At 41.6% G+C, this 16,206-nt stretch overlaps 1 protein-coding gene across 1 annotated transcript in view; it reads right to left on the bottom strand.

The window, feature by feature from the left end:
* The window catches only part of ppp1caa (protein phosphatase 1, catalytic subunit, alpha isozyme a), a 30,676-nt gene extending 25,331 nt beyond the window's left edge, over positions 1-5,345 (bottom strand). Inside the window, exon 1 of the mRNA XM_037544901.1 lies at positions 4,886-5,345. Coding sequence (XP_037400798.1) covers positions 4,886-4,940 — 55 coding nt within the window. The 5' untranslated portion in view covers positions 4,941-5,345. The remainder of the gene's footprint in view (positions 1-4,885) is intronic.
* Between the last annotated feature and the right edge of the window lie 10,861 nt (positions 5,346-16,206).

Here is a 16,206-nt window from a genome sequence, read left to right as displayed (position 1 = left end):
TTCTAAGATGGACCCTTAAAAGGTCCCATCCCAGTGACAAGAGGGGAATTTCTGCAATGTCGGTTTAGTACCTTTTTTCTGAGAGTGTAGTACATTTGTCTGTGTCAAAATACTGTGATCTGTGCACATAAGTATATGTATGTATATATATATATATATATATATATAATATAAAAAGTCGCATTTCTTGCATTGTCTCGCATTTTGATGCCAGTTCAAATCGATCAGGCAAACATCAAATTCGCAATTCTTAAGTGTCAAATGTATTTTTATCATGTTCATGAACATAAGTTAAAATGGAAATGAGTCACATTTTCAATAGCATGAAAAGTGCTGCATCAAAACTACCATATCGTATCAAAATAAAATTTTTATTTCATCAATCATTATATAGCCAGGATATGAATTCACAGCATTCATCTCTCCACTTCTTACCATGAATGCAGTTGCAGCAACAGCAGTGTTTATTATAAAACTCATCACCATCTTCTCTAATCAACAGCGCATTTTAGTAAGAGACCACGTGCAGCTCCAATATTCTAAATGCCCGCCCCCAAATCTGCTCCTTTAGTCTGCCTGTACTACACTTTTTAGTGTCTCCCTGATCCAAGTGTTCAGTTTATATCATAAAAACTGTTGGCTAGGATCAGGAAAACACTAACACACACCTCAATGAAATAACGATTAAAAAAAAAAAAAAAAAAAAAAAAAAAAAAAAAGACCTGAAGGAAGAATAAAATGTTAACTCAGTATTGCATGAAAAGCAGCTAAACAACTAATAACCGATAATATGAAGCAGGAAACAGGAGACATGGTTTTTAAAAAAAAAAAAAAAAAGTACAAGCAGGAACAATAAGTAGTGTCTGAGCCATTTAAAGCATTAATTTTACTAATTTCCGCCGATTTCTCCACACTTTGCAAAAGTGAACACCTGAAACGTAAACAAAGTCATTCCAAGTGGTTTGATGGGAAATGGTTAATTGTAGAGAAACCTACAGATTCAGATCTATTTATAGCGGTGGGGATGGGACCCAGGGTTCAGTGTCTACAGTGCAAACACAGCTGTTTAATTTGCTATTTATGTGCCAAAATGACCAGCGAATCATTTTAGGTCTAAAACTTCTCAAAACAACATCTCAGACATCAGACAGAATATTCAGAAGCATTTCATGTAATAGCTTTCTGTCTGGTTCCCATCACCACCACAGTGAACAACTATGACTCCAAGTTTCTCAAGAAAAGAACATTTCACACCAAATCACTCTGAATGACTCTTCACATCTCCGCTGCTCATTTACGCAAAATGAGAAATCAATTAAATTTCCCTTTGCTAGTAAAATGAATGCTTTAAATGTCTCACACATTACTGTTTGTACTTTTTTTAAACCATGTCTCCTGCTTTATTATGCTATTATATCAGGGGTGTCAAACTCAATTGCACAGTGGTCCAAAATTCAAAACACACTTTAGTTCGCTGGCCGAACAGAATAAACATTTATTGAACACACTAAAACTAAATGGTTTTTGAACATAAACATGAATAAAAATAGACAGGAATGTTATTCTGGCATAAAAAAATAAACTTAAACTTTAAATAACAAATTTCTTGCTCTCCATAAAGATATATCCACTCAAAATTATACAAGTTAGAAATATGAACATGCTGCACAAATGAACAAAACAAAACCTGGAAACATGAATAAATTGTGCTTTTTAGCAACAACAAATAACGAATCAAAACATTCAGTTTTCTTTGCTCGTATGCCATTTTATCAGAGTTGGATGCTTGGCATCTTTTTTTAGCAACAAGTTTGTTTATGTTTGGTGTGAGGTCCCTGGACTGCAGGTGCTCATCAGTGAGATGACTCCTGTGTGCTGTTTTGTTTGTCTTCATCACTGAGAACAGGTTCTCACACAGATATGTGCTACCAAACATGCACAAGGTTCGAGCCACATGTAGACGGAGCTGGGGCATTGCTGCGGGAATGGAGTGAATAAACTCTGTGGGCCCTGCAGTGTCGTACTTTGCCTTTAGTGTCTCATTACACTGCAGCTCAATCAGCACAGGTGCAGTCTCCACGTCGACGGCAAATGGGTTGCGAAGCAACTCAAAATTCTTTTTTTGTTTTTCAAAGTCACCAAAGCGCCGTGCGAACTCTTATGAACAACGTTGAGCCGACTTGGTTCAGCATTACTTGGCAACAGGGAAAGTGAGGCAAGTTGCTCTGGTGCATTTGTTTCTCCCATAAAAGCAGCTTCACTTGAAATGCCTTCACTGCGTCATACATGTCAGTGATCATGCGGTCACGTCCCTGGAGGTTTAACGCATTGAGATGAGCTGTTATGTCAGCCAGAAAGGCCAACTCACATTTCCACTTTTCATCCCGCAAAACGGTGGAGTCTTTTCCTTTACTGTCAATAAACTGACAGATTTCGTTGCTGAGCTCAAAAACTCTGTTGAGAACTTTTCCCCTTAGCCAACGCACCTCTGTGTGATAAGGGATGTCGGCAAACTCTGAATCTATCTCCCGCATAAAGGACTGAAATTGTCGGTGATTTAAACATTTACTTTGGATAAAGTTTACGGTTTGCGTTACAGTGCTCATTACATGGTCCATCTTCAGGGCTTTGCTACATAGTGCTTCCTGGTGTTTGATGCAGTGATATGCTGTTAACTCACCAGTACAGTTCTCCTCCTGCATCTTCACTCGCATCCTTCGCACTAGTCCACTTCTTTCACCGCACATAGCTGGTGCCCCATCAGTTGTAAGTCCAATAAGTTTGTCCCAGGGCAGTTTCATGTCGGTTACACTTTGACATATGTTTTCAAAAATGTCCTTTCCAGTCGTTGTCCCGTGCATCGATTTAATGTCCAATATTTCCTCTGTAACACGCAAATTGTTCACCCCACGGATGAAGATGGCTAGCTGTGCAGCGTCAGTCAAGTCAGTACTTTCATCCACAGCAAGAGAGTCTGCAATAAAGTCTTTGCTTCTTTCACTCAACTGTGTTCTTAAATCAGTGGCCATCTCACAAACTCGATCAGCAACCGTATTTCTACTTAGACTTAAATTTGCCAGAATCTGTTTTTTGTCTGGACATACGACGTTGCACACCTTGATCATGCAGCTCTTCAGAAATTCTGCCTCGGTGATCGGCCGGGCTGCTTGAGCGATCTCCTTCTCCACGATAAAACTTCACTTTGTGATTTTTGCATGGGTAAAAAACATCTGCTGAAATGTCAGCTTCTTTTTTAACTCTTCTACTTTCTGTATCTTTTGCCTTGCATTCAGGTCTTTCAGGTTATCCTGATGTTTTGTCTCATAGCGCCATCTTAGATTAAATTCTTTGAATGCAGCCACAATAGCGCCACAAATAAGACAATAACTTTTAGCAACAAACACTAGACTTGATTGGCATGGAAAGCGCTCCGAAAGGCAGCTGAAGCGGTGCATTATGGGATTTACCAGCGTTTCATACTGCCGGGCCATTAGTGACAATAATATAAAATGATCTCACGGGCCGGACATAATTGCAAGCCGGGCCAGATGTGGCCCGCGGGCCTTGAGTTTGACACATATGCATTATATTGTCGATTATTAGTTGTTCAATTGCTTTTTATGCAATAGTGAGTTAACATTTTCACTAATCTCCCTTCAGGTCTCCTTTTTTAATCATTATTTACCATTTAAACAACATTTAATTATGGATTTTTTTAATGGGTGGAATTCCCTTATAAATTCAAGAGCATATAATGTTGCCAAGCTTTTTCTTGAAAATGCAAGGCTAGTACAAATATGATGTAAATTTCAATGATTTCATTCATTCACATCATTTGGAAAGCCCTCATTGGTCTACTATATAGCGTAATTTATGGTGTGGTGGTTGGTTAGTGTAGTGGTTAACACCTTTGCCTTCTACACTGTAGACTGGGGTTCACTCCCCGACCAGGACAAGCACCCTACACTATACCAATAAGGGTCCTTGGGCAAGACTCCTAACACCACCTTGGCCTACCTGTGTAAAATGATCAAATTGTAAGTCGCTCTGGATAAGAGCGTCAGCCAAATGCCATAAATGTAAATGTAAATTTAGATATCTGTGACTGAATAGGCTCAAGTCAATGGCATAGGGTTACAGCACAAACGCAACACAGTGGAAACAATTCGTTTTTACTGAAACATTCAGCTTTTATAGAAATACAAGATTTCTGAAGAATATATATCCATCCTATTCGGTTAGGTTAACATCAATCAGCAAGGAATCAAATCACTGTGTCGTACAAACCTTAAAAAGACCATTCTTCAAGGGTTTTGTAAACGCAATGTAAGCTTAAATGGTTCTCTGCATGGCGAAATAGTTCCTCAGATTGATGGAGAATGTCTTGAATGTGTTTCTATATACAGCCTTTTTCTTTACAGCACCAAAATAGATCCTCTACTGCTATAGTGTCGAGCTTTACCCTTTTTGGTGCAACACAATCTTTTTTTTTTTTTTTAAGGTTCTACATAGACTCATATACACATGTTCTCCATCAAGCTGAAGAATAATTTCGCCATTCACAGAACCATTTAAGCATGAAAAGCTCCTACTTAGAACTCGTGGTTCTAAACAGAACCACCGTCTTCACTAAAATACCCTTAAAACGAAACAAATCGGTCTGGTTAGCTGTGTATGTACCCTGCGTTAACAGCCCAGACACCGGCTAGCCAACCTCAGCTAGCTAGCTAAACCAGCTACACAACGGCACATTTTTAACACAATAATAATGTTAAACACGTTATTACATGATAAAATACAACACATTTGTGCAGACTCCAAAACAGTGAGGTGTTTTCTTTGAGAAAACACACAGAAATACACAGAAAAAAGAACAAATCCTCACCTTCCAAGAGGCGCTGTATTATGGAGTCGATGTTTAATTTGTCCGGCTCCGCCATTTTAAGTTTTTTAAAATATTTTTTGTCGTGTATTCAAGCAGGTCAGGCGTTTTCTCGTCTCGAATAACCTTCTGTGTCCTAAATAAAAAATAAGGCCCCAACCCAAAACGGGTAAGTTGTTAAAAAAGGAAATAACTGGTTATTAAACTCTGAGCTTTGCTGGCTATGATTCCTTTGTCGTTTGGTGTCCGTTAGCTCGCCGCTACTAAGAGAGCTAGCAAGCTATTAGCTACCCGTATTAAATATTCAACCAGAAACGGTTTATATATTACAAAAAATACTCTAGCTGTATTTCTCCACTCTTTTACCCTAAACTCTGATTCTGATTTTAAACGGTCTGAACACTTTTCCTTCGCTCTCCCTTTCTTTCCGTGCGTTATCGTTTCCCTTCACTACGGAACTTTAAAAAAAGAGGAGGGAGGAGGCTGTGGGCGGGGACACGGTCGCGCACGTTAGGCTTCGGGCGGCGGTGATTGGACAGCAACTCCCGTTTGAAAACGAGGTTGTAGAATCTGATTGGTTGTTTTTTTATGTCGCTCACGATACTGGGTTGTAATAGCGTGACGCAAGTGAAGAAAAGCTAAGCGAGTATTGAGGTGATGGACAAACTTAGGGGTGAGTTTAAACAGTCGGCAGCCCGCAGGACTAATCAGATACGAGAGCAGCTACGGAGCGAGATTACGAGCGTCTCTTAGGTGCATTTTTAAAGTTAAAGTTATTTTAAAGTCACTCCCTCTTCCACACACGTTCTCACTCTCTTCCTCACGGACTCAGTCTCTTGCTATTCAATCAATTCATTTCCTCACTGGCTCTCTCCCTCATTCTCTCTCCCTCACTCCCGCACTCACTGAACAACATACCGCTTACTTATTCACTCTCTCATTCACTCCATCACTCACTAGCTCACTCCCGCAGTCTCTTGTTCATTCACCCCTTCGTTTTTTCACTCTCTCCCACACTCACTCACTTATCCGTTTTATTTTCTCACTCCCTCCCCTTCCCACACACTCTTGCCCACTTCCTCACTCCCCCTCTCCCTCACTCTCTTCTTTCCCTCTTTCCTTGTTTCACTCATTCCCTTATTCCCTCATTCTCTCTGTCCATTTCTCCTTCACTCGTTCCCTCCTTACCACGCCTTTCTTATGCCTTTGCTGACTCACTCGCTCTCTCACTCCGTTCCTCACTCGTTCATTTCCTCCTGCCCTCACTCTCATTCCCTCTCCTTGACTCACTCACTCCTCACTCACTCTCTCACTCCCACATTCTCGTACTTCCTCTCTCGCTCACTCCTCACTCCCTCTTTCCTTGACTCACTCCTTACTGCTCCTTTCTTACTTCTTTCCTCGCTCGCTTGCTCTCTCACCCTCACTGCCCCGTTTCCTCTCTTCAACTCACTCACTCCCTCACTCACACCTTAATTTTCTCACTTTCTTTCTCCCTCACTTTCTCCATCGGGCCCACTCTTATCTGGACAAGGAGGTTGTCGTGTTCTTTGATTTTTCCATTGCCTTTAATATCATTCAGCACCTCCAACTGAGAGATGGTAAAGATGAAGAGCATCCGCACCTGGTCTCCTGCATTACTGACAACCTCACTGGCAGACCTCAGTATGTCAGGCTGAAGGACTGTACATCAGAGACTGTGGTCAGCAGCACAGGAGCACCACAAGGGAGTGTACCTACCCCCTTTCTCTTCACATTGTACACCTCAGACTTTCAGTAGAAGTTTTCGGATGACACTGTCGCTGTGGCTTGTGTAAGGGGAGGGCAGGAGGAGGAGTACAAGGCCCTGGTGAAGGACTTTGTGGAGTGGTGCCATGGGCACATCCTGCTTCTGAACACTGCCAAGACCAATGATATGGTGGTGGACTTTTGCAGGGATAGGCCATCCACACAGCCAATCTCTATTGAGGGGGTTGAAGTGGAGAGGGTAATGACCTACAGGTATCTCAGTCTGCAACTGGATGATAGGTTGGAATGGTCAGCCAACACAGACATCCTGTACAGGAAGGGGCAAAGCCAGCTCTACTTCCTGAGGAGGCTGAGGTCCTTTAACATCTGTAGGAAGCTCAGAGCCATCAGGCTCTTCAACTCTTCCCAGGGGGAGAGAAGATTGAAAAGGAGAGATCTATCTATCCAACTTTCCATCCATCAATCCATCCATACACTCTCACTCCCTTCCACGCTCACTCACTCTCTCTCGCCCTCACTCGTCTTCTCCTTGACTCACTACTTCATTCTCTCACTTCCTGTCTCCCTCACTCCTCATTTCCGCTTTCCTTGTCTCACTCCTTCCCTCACTCCCTCATTCTCTCAAACCTTTTCTCCCTCACTCACTCCCACTCACCCTCATTCTCCCTCTCTCCTTGACTGTCTTGACTGTCCTTGACTGACTCACTCACTCACTCATTTACTCACCCACCCCCTCATTCTCTCACTCCCTTTCTCCCTCACTCAATTCCTTCTTCCCAAACACTCTCACTCCTTTCCTCACTTGCTCTCACTCTCTCATTCCCTCTCTCTGACTTACTCACTCACTTACTCACCCCTCATTCTCTCATTCTCTTTCTCTCTCTCTCACTCTCTTCTTCCCACACACTCTCCCTCTCTCCTTGACTAACTCCCTCCTCCCCACTCCCTTCTTACTTCCTTCCTCACTTCTTTCCTTGCACACTTTCACACTCTCTCAGTCACTCACTTACTCATGCCTCTATTTTCTTGCTTTCTTACTCGTTTTCTCACACCCTTACTTTCTCATATAATCGCTTATCCATTTTTATTTTAGATGAAGCAAAGTTTGCCGTTGATCAGAGCTGATGTAATTAATTCCCTTTGATGGCAATGACCATTCACACAGTCCAGAAACGTATCTTTACTCTATTCTTTGCATCTTTTTAATTTGAGGCCAGTCTTTCACTTGTGCAGCTCACAGCCAAACTTTGGTTCTGGACATCTGAGGTTTTAGGTGGAACAAAAATAGGCCTCAGTATAACATGTCAATTCAGCTTCAATTCAGTGCTGAACCTATAAAGCCACATTAAAATAATTGCCAAGTAAACCTTTGCTAAGAGTTTCAATAATAGAATAAAAAAAGCCCAAAGTTTATTATTGTCAAAAAGTTTGTAGACACCTGCTGATCCAGCATTTCTTTTGAAATGAAGGGTGTTAATAGTTAGTTTTTCTGCTTTGCAACAGTAACAGCCTCTACTCTTCTGAGAAGGCTTTACACAAGATGTTGGAACGTTGCTGTGAGGATTTGATTGAGCGACACTAGATCACTTCAGGTCATCGTAAAGGTATTGGATGGAGCTCCATCACTCCAAAGAACACTGTTCCACTGCTCCACAGCCCAAAGCTGGTGGCTTTATACCCCTCTAGCCCACATGTGGAATTGGGCAGGGAGATCTCGCCCAAGCTGAACCTGAGCCTCCCCTTCTATTGCTCAAAGCTTTTCTATAGAGATCGTAGGTGTGTGTGTGACTGAAGGCCTGTGCCAGCAAAGATTGTCCTTAAAGTAGCTGAATTCACTGATGAAAGTTGTATCTGGACAGTTTTGGACATACAGTATAAAGGAAATCTGGGAGGGCAAAGGGTGGTGATTTTTAATGTTGAAAATGGCGCCATCATGTGGTTTTGTTGGTGACCAACCTTATTTGTGACTCACTAACTGCCTCCATGGTCGCCCCCTTACCCACTCACTCACCCCGTCTCACTACTCCACTCCCTCATTCAGCCCTAATTACACGAATACGCCCACATACTTTCTGCTCTGGACTGTTTTACTTGCTATAAAACATAATCCAGTTTAAGTGTGGTTGAATTAGCTGACTCATCACATCAGTCTGTTATTCTCTTCACATCTGTTATTTATGAAGTGCAAAAGGAGACAAAATATAAGACTCTGCTTTCAGGACTGGAGCAAAGTATGCAATTAATTATATTCCATGGATGGATGGATGGATGGATGGATTTGTAGATATGGTGTTTGATCCTGCAGAAAAAAATAAAAATGTTTCAGACCTTAGATATTTACAAGAACTATGTTACAGTATACTTAAACAAAAGCCATTAATAAAGATAGTAAAAGCTAAATATATACAAAATCATCACATACACTATATTTTCCAAAGTATTCACTCACCTGTCCAAATCATGTTTCATTCACTTCTATGGCCACAGGTGTATAAAATCATGCAGACTGCTTCTACAAACATTAGTTAAAGAATGGGTCACTCTCAGGAGCTCAGTGAATTCCAGCGTGGTACCGTGATCGGACGCCACCTGTTCAACAAGTCCAGTCATGAAATTTCCTCGATACTAAATATTCCACAGTCAACTGTCAGTGGTATTATAACAAAGTGGAAGCGATTGGGAACGACAGCAACTCAGCCACAAAGTGGTCGGCCACGTAAAATAACAGAGCAGGGTCAGCAATGCTGTGGCACATAGTCCGCAGAGGCCACCAACTTTCTGCAGAGTCAATCACTACAGACCTCCAAACTTCATGTGGCCTTCACATCAGCTCAAGAACAGCGTAGAGATCTTCATGGAATGGGTTTCCATGGCCGAGCAGCTGCATCCAAGCCTTACATCACCAAGCGTAATGCAAAGCGTCAAATGCAGTGATGTAAAGCGCCGCCATTGGACTCTAGAGCAGTGGAGACGTGTTCTCTGGAGTGATGAATCACGCTTCTCCGTCTGCCAATCCGATGGACGAGTCTAGGTTTGGAGGTTGCCAGGAGAACGGAATTTGTCTGACTGAATTGTTCCTCTTACAATGCCTTCAGTGAATTTTCTCTATCTGTACATTTTAAGAGTAGGCAATTTTCTACATTTTCTGCTGTTCATGAGGATCTTGTATGTCAGCTTATTATGAACTCTAGAGACACTACATGTCAATTAGACCCCATTCCAACACAGTGGGTGAAATCTTGCCTACCTGCTATCTGTCCTCTTATTACTAAGGCCATAAATTCATCACTAACTTCAGGCACAGTTACCCCTGTGCTAAAAAACCTGGCTTAGACCCTGAGAACTTCGCTAATTTTAGGCTAATCTCTAATCTTCCTTTTTTGGCAACATTATTATAGTGGACTGTTGCTTCTCAGTTTACTGATCACCTTGAAGCAAATGAACTGTTTGAAGTGTTCCAGTCTGGTTTCAGGAAGAATCATAGTACAGAAACGGCACTAGTTAAGGTGGTGAATGATTTGCTCTTAGCTGCTGACTGGGGGATGTTGAATGTATTGATTTTATTAGACCTCTCTGCTGCTTTCGATACTGTTTGTCATAACCTGCTTCTAACCAGGCTTGCAAATGTGATCGGCATCAATGGTACTGCTCTTAGGTGGTTCCAATCTTACCTTGCTGATAGGCAGCAGTTTATTTCAATTGGGTGTTTTCGGTCTGATCCATGTGTGCTGTCCCATGGTGTCCCACAGGGCTCAGTACCTTGCCCTCTGCTCTTTATATTATACATGCTCCCTCTCTGTAATGTTATTAGAAGATATGGTCTTCAGTTTCACTGCTTTGCAGACGATGTGCAGATCTATATCTGCACCAAACCATCCCATACTCTTCCTCCCACTGTACTAATTGAATGCTTAACTGATGTAAGGGCTTGGATGACGAGAAAACTTCTTGAGCCTGAATAGTAAGAAATCGTAATGATTTCCTCACCTGCAACTGCCAGAAAGCTCAGTACCCTTCCATTCCCTATTCCGGGTTTTGTTGTCTCATCCTCAGGTACGTAATTTGGGTGTCACCTTTGACATAACACTGTCATTTGAACCTCACATTAAAAATGCAAGACAGCATTTTATCACCTCAAGAATATTTTCAAAATTCACCTGTATCTTTCATTTGCTGCTGCTGAGACTACTATTCATGCTTTTGTCACATCTAGACTGGATTATTGTAATGCAGTGCTGCATGGCCTCCCTACTCGGCTTCTAAATAGATTGCAGTATGTACAAAATTCCGCTGCCAGGGTTCTGATCCATAAAAGATCTTGGGAATCTATTAGACCCACATTAAAGCATCTTCACTGGCTTCCAGTACAGTATCATATACAGTATAAATTACTGGTGCTGGTTTTTAAATCTCTTCATGGACACGCCCCCGCATATTTAGGTAGCCTGCTACAGACCTATGTTCCTCCACGCACCCTTCGCTCCTCAAATTCTCACCTCCTTGCAGTCCCGACTGTTAAAATGTGTACTCTAGGTGATAGAGCGTTTAGTGTTGCTGGCCCCAAACTCTGGAATGCACTCCCACTAGAGCTGCGTACCTGTACTTCATTATCATTGTTCAAGGCCAGTCTTAAAACCCATCTTTTCCGGATAGCATACGAGTGAGCAGCTTATCTTTCTTGTGTTTTTATTACTATCTTATGTTTTATTTTTATACTCTTTCTCCCATATTTTTATTGTTATAACAATTGTTTTATCTCTTGTTTTTATCTTTGTTGTTCTTTGCACTTTTACTGTACAGTGTCCTTGAGTCTCTTGAAAGGCGCTTTATAAATAAAATGTATTATTATTATTATTATTATTATTATTAAGTGTAAAGTTTGGTGAAGGAGGGATTATGGTGTGGGGTTGTTTTTCAGGAATTGGGCTCGGCCACTTAGTTCCAGTGAAAGGAACTCTTAATGCTTCAGCAGACCAAGAGATTTTTGGTCAATTTCATGCTCCCAACTTTGTGGGAACAGTTTGGAGACGGCCCCTTCCTGTTCCAACATGACTGCGCACCCGTGCACGAAGCAAGGTCCATAAAGACATGGATGAGCGAGTTTGGTGTGGAAAAACATGACTTGCCTGCACAGAGTCCTGACGTCAACCCGATAGAACACCTTTGGGATGAATTAGAGCGGAGACTGTGAGCCAGGCCTTCTCGTCCAACTCTCTTCTACGCTTCTGGAAGAATGGTCAAGAATTCCCATAAACACACTCCTAACCCTTGTGGAAAGCCTTCCCAGAACAGTTGAAGCTGTTATAGCTGCAAAGGGTGGGCCGACATCATATTAAACCCTATGGATCAAGAATTAGATGTCACTCAAGTTGATATGCGTGTGAAGGCAGATGAGCAAATACTTTTGGCAATATAGCGTACATGATGCTTTCTGTTGGGAGACGTCTGCCCCAAACCCTAACCCCTACTTTTGCACTTGTCACAATATTACTTGTATTTATATAACATGTTTTTTTGCATTTGTTTTAAATTTTTTAAAGTATTGTTTTGATTTGAAATATTTTGATTTATCATGAGTTTAATTTTCAAATAAAAAATGTATTTTAAAATGCTGTCCCACATTTTAATGTCACTGTTCGAATACAGAGTTTTAGTCTGTGGGCGGAGCCTTGTTTTAGCCACACTCCTGCCTTCAGAGCAGGAAGTGAGACTGCAGCCTTGTCCCTCATGGCCACATGGTGAGCAATTGGATCCCATTGTTTTGAAATAAATATGTCCCAAAGTCTGAAACTCAGTGTGGAACATTAAGAACTGTCACTACCAAAACACACATTTTCTGCAGCTAAGTACTTTTTTCTGTTTAAATAAAAAAAATGTACATGATTTTATGCACATTCCACTCTTCAAAGGTGTGTTTGTTAGCGATGTACTGGCTGTGATTTTGAGTTCTGCTCAAAATGAGCTAAACTTGCCTCTACCGTAACAGTCACTACTGAAACACTTGGAAAATTTATGACTGTATTAGTAGAGATAATAGTGTGTGTCTGTCTGTCTGCCCTGCGATGGACTGGCGACCTGTCCAGGGTGTATCCTGCCTTCCGCCCGAAGACTGCTGGGATAGGCTCCAGCTTCCCCCCGTGACCCTACGGAGAAGCAGCTTAGAAAATGGATGGATGGATGGATGGATAGTAGAGATAATATGTTAAGTTCTATCATATCATATTTTAATAAAAGATGCATAATTAAGGTATAGAGTAACTCAAAGCAAAAGGATATTTGTCTAAAGTCCAAGATCGGACTTCAGCACACTGTAAAACTCACTGCAGATCTTAATGAAAGAACGCAAATTCTATAGATATTTGGAGTAAGAATCTGAAAAAAATAAAATTAACTCAAAACTGAATTGTTGAGATAGTAGCTCAGTCATTTTGAGTAATATTTTGTTTAGCACATTTCGACTTGAGGTAACTTTTTTGAAATAACTGTAATTTTATATTCAATATTTTTATTTAACTTGATGTCAGAGGTGTAAAATTCAAGTCCAGAAAGTAAAAATCCTTCCCAGGATTTTGTCCCAATGGCCTGGCTTCTCCAGTTAGATCAAACCTCCAGCAGAGCTGTCCAGGCAGTTGGAACAAAATCCTAGGAAGGATTTTTACTTTCCGGACCTGAATTTTACGCCTCTGCTTGACGTTACATGCAAATACAAACAGGCCAATAATGGATTGATTTTAAAGACTGTTGATAATTTATTGTGGCTTAATGTGATAAATGGCATAAATGTTTGCATCTAAATTATTTGGACTTTTATGTTTTTATACTTTTATGACTTTATTTTGATGATTTCAGCAAATTCAGCAAAAGTGGCTGGGATGAAAATCAGCACCTCTAAATCTGAGACCATGGTCCGCAGTCGGAAAAGGGTGGAATGCTCTGACCAGGTTGGGAGTGAATTCTTGCCCCAAGTGGAGGAGTTTAAATATCTTGGGATTTTGCTCTCGAGTGAAGGAAGGATGGAGCGAGAGGTTGACAGGCGGATTGGTGCGGCGTCTGCAGTAATGTGGACCTTTTACCGGTCCATCATGGTGAAGAGAGAGCTGAGCCAAAAGGCGAAGCTGTCAATTTACCGGTCAATCTATATTCTGACTCTCATCTATGGTCACAAGCTTTGGGTAGTGACCAAAAGAACGAGATCGCAGATACAAGCGGCCAAAATGGACTTTCTCTACAGGGTCGCCGGACTCTCTCTTACAGATAGGGTGAGAAGATCAGCGATTCGGGAGAGGCTCAGAGTAGAGTCGCTGCTCCTCCACGTTGAGAGAAGCCAGTTGAGGTGGTTCGGGCATCTGGTAAGGATGGCCTCTGGACGCCTCCCTAGGGAGGTGTTCCAGACATGTCCGATGGGGAGGAGACCCTGGGGAAGACCCAGGGCACGTTGGAGGGATTATATCTCTCGACTGTCTTGGGAACGCCTCAGTATCCCTCCGGAAAAGCTGGAGGAGGTGCCCCCGCAACCCGAACTTGGATAAGCGGATGACGATGGATGGATAGATGGGGATATGTGTGTATATATATATATATATATAATAACATTTTGTTCACAATTATTTAACTATGTTGAGTTAGAACAGCTCAAACATGAGTACCTCATACTCTTACTCAATTTGCTTAAGTGTAAAGGAGCTGTTGAACTTTGAGGTATTCAAAAATTTGAGGTAATCACTTTCCTCAGATTGTTTGAGTTGACTTAACTCATCTGGTTTTACAGTGCAGACTGATACATAACTGAGTTGCCACTTTATTAGGCAAGTTTTAATGCCTACATATGTACATACATGTACATGTACATGTATGTACATATGTAGGCATTAAAACTTGTAGCTACATCAATGGCAAATCAGAAACTCCTACCTTATAGTTCCATTATATACCCCAATCAGGCATAATATTATGACCACCTCCTTGTTTCAACGCTCAGACACATGTCTGGAGCAGACACAGCAGAGCTGCTGGAATTTTGGGTTGTTTCTTTTGGTGTAATCACCATGAAATTTACAGTATCAGGCGGACGGATGGACGTACAGATAGTTTACCCTGTTCGCTATATGGACAAAAGCTTTGGGACACCTTTACATTACACACACAGGAGTTTTCATGAATCCCATTCTAAATCCATAGGCATTAATATGGAGTGGGCCCACCTTTGCAGCTATACATCTTCCACTCTTCTGGGAGGCTTTCTACAGTATTTTGGAGAGTGTCTGTAGGAATTTCTGCCCATTCATCCAGAAGGGCATTTGTGAGGTCAGACACTGATGTTGGGCGATAAGGCCTGGCTCAATCACTGTTCTAGTTCATCAAAAATTTGTTCAATGGGGTTGAGGTCAGGGCTCTGTGAGGGCCAGTCAAGTTCTACCACACCAAACTCATCCAGTCATGCCTTCATGGAGATGCTTTGTTCAGTGGGTCTCAGTCATGCTGGAACAAGCTCTTCCCCAAACTGTTGGAAGCTGAAGCATTAAGATTTCCCCTTGCTGGAACTAAGGGTTCTAGACCAACCCCTGAAAAACAACCCCATATCATTATCCCTCCTCTGCCAAACTTTATAGCTGGCACAGTGCAGTCAGGCAGGTACTGTTCTCCTGGCATTTGCCAAACCCAGACTCGTCCATCAGACTGACAGATAGAGAAGTGTGCTTCGTCACTCCAGAGAATATGTTTCCACTGCTCCAGAGTCCAGTGGTAGCACTTTACTCCACTCCATCCAATGCTTTGCATTGTGCTTGTTGATGTAAGGCCTGCATGGTGATGTAAAGCTCCTCGGCCGTGGAAGCCATAAAGCTTCAGGCGCTCAGTGTTTGTGCTGATGGTTATACCAGAGGAGGTTTGAACCCTGCAGTTATTGATCAGCAGAGTGTTGGAGACCCACTCTGTAACTTTAAGTGGTCAGACACTTTTTACATGGTCAGACACTTTATGGCTGAGCTGCTGTGACTCCTAAATGCATCCACTTTTCATTAATACCATTCACAGTTGATCGTGGAATCTAGGAGGAATTTTCACAAACTGACTTGTTGCAAAGGTGGCATCTTGAGGTACCACGCTTAAATTCAGTGAGCCCTTTGAATGGTCCCTTGCACAAATGTATGTAAAGGCAGACTTCATGGCTAGGTGCTTGATTTTATACACTTGTGACAATGGGACTAAACAAAGCACCTGTGTTGAATTCAGTGATTAAGAGATGTGTCCCAGTACTTTTGTCCATATAGTGTATATTAATTGTTTCAAAAATTATCTCAAGAAAATTAATTTGAGGAAAAAAAACAAAGGTCATTTCGCAGGCAGGACATATTTTTATTTACCCCTTATAGCATAATCCACATCATTTTTTCCCACATGTCCTTTTGGGAACTCTGTATTATTCTAACATGCAGTGCTTTATATCCTAAGTACATAAGCCTACTTACTTGTTTGTATATAAACTTAATTTTTTAGGGTAAGTTGGGGGTTACCTCAAATTTGGTAAGCAATATGAAACTGTTTGGGCTTACAGTAGCATGTAAACACACTCAGTG

The sequence above is a fragment of the Pygocentrus nattereri genome, chromosome 14, assembly GCF_015220715.1.
Source record: "Pygocentrus nattereri isolate fPygNat1 chromosome 14, fPygNat1.pri, whole genome shotgun sequence".
NCBI classification, from domain to species: Eukaryota; Metazoa; Chordata; class Actinopteri; order Characiformes; family Serrasalmidae; genus Pygocentrus; species Pygocentrus nattereri.
Note: the sequence above shows the minus strand (reverse complement) of the source record. Positions and strands in the feature narration are given on the sequence as shown.